The sequence below is a fragment of the Pseudorasbora parva genome, chromosome 9 (assembly GCF_024679245.1).
Source record: "Pseudorasbora parva isolate DD20220531a chromosome 9, ASM2467924v1, whole genome shotgun sequence".
NCBI classification, from domain to species: domain Eukaryota; kingdom Metazoa; phylum Chordata; class Actinopteri; order Cypriniformes; family Gobionidae; genus Pseudorasbora; species Pseudorasbora parva.
In genome coordinates, this window is record NC_090180.1 from 45,567,251 (window position 1) to 45,574,328 (window position 7,078).

The window sequence follows — 7,078 nt, forward strand, 5'->3', positions numbered from 1 at the left end:
AGGAAGGAAGAGGACACGGGGGTCGGCTGGACGGTTGATGCTTCTTTATTATAACTCAAAACTTGTAATAACTGCAACAACACACACTGCGGTGTGGATTCTCATAGACACTCGATCACTTCCGGGTCGGCACTTCCGGCTTCCGGTAACTCAGTCTCTGGGGTTTCGCATCAACCGTCCAATCTCTCTCTCTCCTCGATCTCCGGTTCCACCGATGTTTTATACCCTCTCCGCGCTCATTACTAGAACAAGAGACAGGTGTTATTAATCTGCTTCCAACCCACTCACTTACCGCTTGTCCCGCGGCTCTCTCTCCCGCTGCAGACCTCGCTGAACCACGCCCCCCTTGCCACAGTTATTAATCCCGTTAGGGAAACTGATTTGCCACAAACTTCGACAATACAACCATCAAACTCAACACACAGTTAACACAGATAAAATAAGAAACTATTAATACCTAATTAAGATGACATGATACATATATACATAGACATACATTAAAGCTATACTGTGATATTTTCCCCCATCTAGCGGTGTAAAGGTATATGACCATCCAGTGAATAATAGTTTCTGTTCCTCTCAATTCTGATTTCGTTTTAACTCCTACGGTGGCCGATTCAGTCCAAGATTATCATGGCAATCCCCCTCTTCACATTCGACACGGTGCCATCGAGTGTTAAAACGCGAAAGGCGAAGCTTGAATTTATGGGTATGTCCCTCTTTGGCTACTGTACTTTAAAGATGGAGGGGCAACATGGCGACCGGCATTCGAACCCCTCACCCGTATGTATTTCCAATGGCATATTATAAACTTATGAGTATACTTTATCACATGAAAGAAGTAAATATACATTAATGAGCACATATATTTTTGAAATAACTAATTGTTTTTAGCTAAGAATAAACTAAAAATGTTACACAGTGTAGCTTTAATGGTGTTCATCGAAATATCTAACAGCTGCAGGGACAAAAGACCTTCTCAGTCGTTCACTTGAGCACCGAGGCATTACCAGTCATTCACTGAATGAACTTCTAAGACATTTAAATATATTGTGAAGTGGATGGCCTTCAAAAAACAAAACTATTTTTAGTTTTGACTTTACCCTCTTCTCCACGGTGACCTCCAGAAAGTCTGGACTAAGACCAATAATCAAACTAGCCCTCTTAATCAGCTTATTAATCCTGTTTTTGTCCTCAACAGGTATGCTCCCCACCAGCAAAGTACAGCATAAAAAAGAACACTAGCTAAAATCCCTTGATTAAAAAACATTTAAAAGCTTTGTGCTAGCATTAAATGATCTCAGTTTCCTCAAAAAGAAAAGTCTGGAATGGGACTTTTAATGTTACTAATAAAATAAAAATAAAAAATAACTCTGGTATTATCATGTACATTCTAAAGGTAAGGTTACATTATACGTTTATTCCAAAAAGCAAAGAGATTAAAATCTAATCTAAGTGACAAATTACGACACACATGGAGTTTTGTGTTGCTATATCTTAATTAAAGAAACAGAAGTTGCACTAGTCTTTTCTTCTCTATTGTGACGTATATCTGAGTTAAACGCTTCCGGAACAAGAACAAATGGCTTGATTCTGTCAATGAGGAATTGATTGGATGGTTGTGGTTTGCTATTGGTCGATCTTATGTGAGTGACAGTGACAGGTTGCCCCGCCCTCTTCATTAGAGAAGAGAAGTTATTTTGACTAAAGGAACATGAATACATTTCTTTTTTAAAGATGTGCATGGTTAAGTCATTTACAATTCTGCAATATTCCATAAAAAATATATTTTTTACATTTTGATAACATGGTGACTTTAAATGAGGAGCATTATGCTTTGCTTGCATGTCTTTAAAAGTCAAATTGCATTCATCAGTAGATAAAAAAGAAATACATTCAAGTTATTTATTTGTTTATTTATGTAAAAGTAACATATATTATGATGTAAATTTGAAAGTTAATGCATTACTTTACATGTTACATCCAAATATTAGCCTGACTGAGTAACATCCAGTTGCTTCATGTTTTAGTACATTACTGGTGAAGAGGTGCCGAATTATGGGACTAGTAAGCGCTGTAGTGACGGTAGGTTTCGGATTAGGATTGGGTTTAGGAGTAGGTTTGATTAGTGCAATACAGCGCCTACTAGAGTCACAGAATTCTGCACAACTCCGGCCACCATCCAGCAGAGACTGACCTGTTGCTGAATGAGTTACTGAATGCCTGTACTGTTACTCAGTGTCCTTGTGTCCTCAGGCTGCAAACGGGACAAGGACGGATATTACTGGATCACCGGCCGGATCGACGACATGCTGAACGTCTCCGGTGAGACCCTGAGCGATGCTGTTTCAGTGCTGCTACCTGCTGCTTACACATGCCATATTATATTTCTTTTTCTTAATGACAGTATTGAAATGGCATTCAAGATGAATTTAACTTCCATAATACCCTCCCAAAAAAGGTACATCACTGTCACTGGGGCAGTAACCTAAGCTACAAAAGTTAAAAGGTACATCTTTGTACCTTACTTACACCTACATGGTACATATTAGTAACTTATCACTACTTTAAAATGATATATTCTTTCCTTTTCGCTTTTGAACCGTAGGGTACTGCCCCAGTTTTGACAGCGCCGTACCTTTTTTTCTGACAGTGTATGACATTTTATGACATATTTTGAATACGTATTATTTCATGAAATAATACGTATTCAAAATATGTGCAAAATAAAAACAGGACATCTATTTAAGTGAAAATTAGGGTTAGTTAACATTAAGGGTACTAGATGACATATATTTTTGTATTATTAATTATTTTCAAATCAGCGTAGCACAAAATAATTACATTGAAAATATATATTTTGTACTATGCTGGTTGTGTGTGTGTGTGTGTGTGTGTGTGTGTGTGTGTGTGTGTGTGTGTGTGTGTGTGTGTGTGTGTGTGTGTGTGTGTGTGTGTGTGTGTGTGTGTGTGTGTGTGTGTGTGTGTGTGTGTGTGTAAAAATGCAAAAAAAAAGAGAAATTCAGGATCTGTAAAACATCACAAAGAAAGAAAAGTATTTGATAAAAAAATACAATAAAGACAGTGATGTTGTGAAATATCATTACAATTTAAAATAAGTGTTTACTATTTGAATATATGTTAAAGTAGTATAATTTATTCCTGTGATCAAAGTTGAATGTTCAGCATCATTACTCCAGTCTTCAGTGTCACATGATCCTTCAGAATTCAGTGTTGAAAACAGCTGTGCTGCTTTATATAAATAGTTTAAAAGAACAGCATTTATTTAAAATAGAATCTATAAATGTCACTTTTGATCACTTTAAAGGTCCCGTTCTTCGTGTGTTTTTGAAGCTTTGATTATGTTTACAGTGTGCAATATAACATGAGTTCATGTTTCGCGTGTAAAAAAACAGTATTTTTCACACAATTGACTTACCTGTACAGCGCTGTTTCCTCTGTCCTAAAAACGGCCTGATGATTTCTTCGTTCTATGAAGTCCCTCCTTCAGAAACACGTAACGAGTTCTGATTGGGCCAGCGCTTCCCGTGTTGTGATGGGACAGCAGCTTAGCGCACTTTGCCTGGAAAGGTCCCGCCTCTTACCATAATGCGGAGATGCAAGCGCTGAATGCGCGCTCTTCTCCACATGCGAGAGCAACGAGACCACGCCCCCTATTTTGCGTGTTCTTGTGAGCGGAGAGTTAGTCAACAGACGGTTCTAGTGACGTCACTACAGCAGGAAGTGCAGCGGTGTAGTCCAAACCGGCCGCTCGCTGTAGGCTTTGAACGGGAACTTCTGTTAAATAAAATATCTCGCTTGGCATTGAACTTTGAGCTTTATAATTTTACAGGTATTATTTATGCTCTAACAGCAACATTACACACTAACTAAAGTTTGAATATTGGAAACGCGAAGAACGGGACCTTTAATGCATCCTTGCAGAATAAAAGTGAATTCACTGACCCCAAACCTTTGAAGGGTAGTGTTTACAGCCGTCCCGTCTCTTCTCTCAGGTCATTTGTTGAGCACAGCTGAAGTAGAGGCGGCTCTGTCTGAACACCCATCAGTCGCTGAAGCTGCAGTCGTCAGTCGGCCTCATGTGGTGAAGGGAGAGTGTCTGTACTGCTTCATCACGCTGAAAGAGCACAAAGAGTTCAACCGCACACTGACGGACGAACTCAAGAGAAAAGGTCAGAGGATTAGATTATACACTGTTAAACTACAGGGCCGTTGAATGCTTGAATCTGATTGGTTGACAAACGTTCTAAGGTGTGCAATTATTTTCAGGGAAACACACGGCTAAAGTAGTTCCAGCAATTCTTGACCTATTACATTTTCATATCACTCCGCCAAATGATTTCAGTGATTTCAAAGGGCTTTACAGCCGACAACAGCAAAAGAATGAAAAACACACAGCGACACTGACCGAGCAAATATAGTGAACAATAGGATAAAATCCACAAATTATTTCCAACTCAAACGACCACACACATTACAGACACACACTCGCACAGTTTATCAGTAAAATAGTTACAAGCTACGTGACATTTCTCACTGGCAAGGGAATAACGGCGCTGTTCTTGAAGTAGATAAACTTACAGTTTCACTATTAATTGAGACACTATATATTAATTCACTATTAATTAACTGCTGCCAAACACTGAGAGTCACACAGACTCAGCTCATTCACACACACTTAATATGTCTCTCTATACTAACTGTATTAATAACTGCATTAATCTGCTATCTGTAAGGACCTTTAAAATCACTGAAATCATTTGGTGGAGTGATACGGAACTGTAATGCGGTCATGAACTGCTGGAACTACTTTAGCCGTGCGTTTCCCTGAAAATAACTGCACATCTTACAACATTCGTCAACCAATCAGATTCAAGCATTTAACAGCCCTGTAGTGTTCATTAATAATTGACTGTTCGCAAAGACCCGCCCCCCTTTAGTTACTGTTGCTACATCCGACAAAACCATGGGACTCTTTCGCCACACATCATGTTCTTACGCAGTGAAAAATACATTTGCAGAGCAAAGAGGACACTGACAACACACCGACAGACAGGACAGGGCAGGTTTCTTTTGGTATGAAACAGTCTCAACTTTCAAATTGTCATATTTTTAAAAGAAATTGAAATAATAAATACCATTTTATGGCTCTTTAAAGGTGTCGTGACAGATTTCTGTAGCTCCTCAGTTAAAGCTGCTCGTGAACTGATCATCTCTTCCTTCTAGTTCATTTATAGCATAAAATAAACATGAATGAACATAAGAATTAATGTTTCAACCGCAGAAAGACATCAGTGCACATCGTTTTTCAAGTTGAAGTCCGCCAACGTTACTCTACAAACTCCACAGACTGCTTTGTCGGACAAAATGGCGGATTCAGCAGATCACGGTTTATGATTGGTCAGATCATCTGTCAATCAAACTCCCGGCGAAGGGTGCTCAAGTGCTCAAGCCTCCGTTACGAGCTCTAAAATAAAGTTTTTAAATTAGCAGAGGCTTGGGATGAGATGCGTAAGAAATTAGTCCGGCACACAAGAGTGTTTTAAGGACAATAACCTGACAAATGTGTTGAAATACATCATCTGAACAATGTTTTGAGGTGTGGTAACCGTATAGTATGAGCGGAATAATTGACAACCATCCATTATTAGTAAAGTAATGCACACCCGAGGTGTATCGACCGCACATTACTTTCTAATAATTCAACGGCCCGGAGTCATTTATTCCTTACATAGATATTAGAATCTGAATCTGTTTCACACTTACTCACTTTCTTCTGTGTGGATGTTTTGTCGTTCAGTGAGGGAGAAGATCGGACCAATAGCCACCCCAGATTTCATCCAGAATGCTCCAGGTCTCCCCAAAACACGTTCAGGTACTGGGATCATTCTCAATTCCTCCTTGCATTTGCTTTCGCTCCTGAAACTCAAGGCTTCCTCCTGTCCAGCAGGTAAGATCATGCGGCGAGTTCTGCGACAAATCGCACGCAACGAGAAAGACCTGGGTGACCTCTCAACTCTGGCCGACCCCAAGGTCGTGGAGGTGCTGTTCAGCCAAAGGTGTGAGGCGGCGGCGTGAGCGGGACACCCTGTCACCCAGTGTGCATTAAAGACTTTAGGTTTGGGCTCAGAACCGCCGCTGGTTCTCCTAGATCAGATCTGAACGGTGCAACTCTGCCCATAAATGAGGTCAAAAAAAAGTTGCCTGGAAAGCTCACCTCAAGACACGAAACTTCCCAATGTGTTTTATTTTTTTGTAATGTTTTACAGTGCCATAAGTATTTGCCCCGTCCTGATTTTCTTTTTTGGATTTAATTCATTAACAAAAGTTTCTCCACTGAATTAAAAATGCTAACTGCATTATAAATCATGCTAGCAAAATGCCAACAAAAAGCCAATCATGCTAGCAACATACTAACAATGTGCTAAATAATGTTAACATGTTAAATCATGCTAGCAGCATAACTCATGTTGACGTGTTAAAACATCTTATTCAAAATGCTAACAACATGTTAAATAATACTATCAGCATGCTTAACATGTTACCAATGTTTTATCAACATGTTAAAACGTATAATGTGATAAATAAATCGAACATGTTAAATAATGCTAGCAATGTGGAAAATCATGTTAGTAAAATGCTAACGTGCTAAATAACGTAACAGCATGTTAATCATGTTAACAGTGTGTTATTAACATGATAGAAAAATGCTAATAATGTTAAAACACCATGAGCTAAATACAACTAGCATGTTAAATCATGCTTACAAAAATGTTAACAACATCAATCATGCTAACAAAATGTTAAATCGTGCCAAATCACATTAGCAAAATAACGTGTTAAATCATCCTAGCAAAATGCTAACACCATGCTAAAGCATGTTTACGATGTCCTAAGTAAAGCTAACATTTTAGATCGACATACTAACATGTTAAATCACGTTAGTAACATGTAAAAATGCAAGCAAAATGTTAAATCATTTTAACAATATGCTAATGTGTTACGTCACGCTAGCAACATGCTAATCATTTTCCCAATGTATTAGCAACATGCTAAC

The 7,078-nt window shown here is 38.8% G+C and overlaps 1 protein-coding gene across 1 annotated transcript in view; it reads left to right on the forward strand.

The window, feature by feature from the left end:
* acss2l (acyl-CoA synthetase short chain family member 2 like) overlaps positions 1-6,529 on the forward strand; it is a 20,973-nt gene extending 14,444 nt beyond the window's left edge. Inside the window, exons 15-18 of the mRNA XM_067452816.1 lie at positions 2,257-2,325; positions 4,017-4,193; positions 5,822-5,896; positions 5,972-6,529. Of these exons, the coding sequence (XP_067308917.1) occupies positions 2,257-2,325; positions 4,017-4,193; positions 5,822-5,896; positions 5,972-6,099 (449 nt within the window). The 3' untranslated portion in view covers positions 6,100-6,529. The remainder of the gene's footprint in view (positions 1-2,256; positions 2,326-4,016; positions 4,194-5,821; positions 5,897-5,971) is intronic.
* Positions 6,530-7,078: the final 549 nt, after the last annotated feature.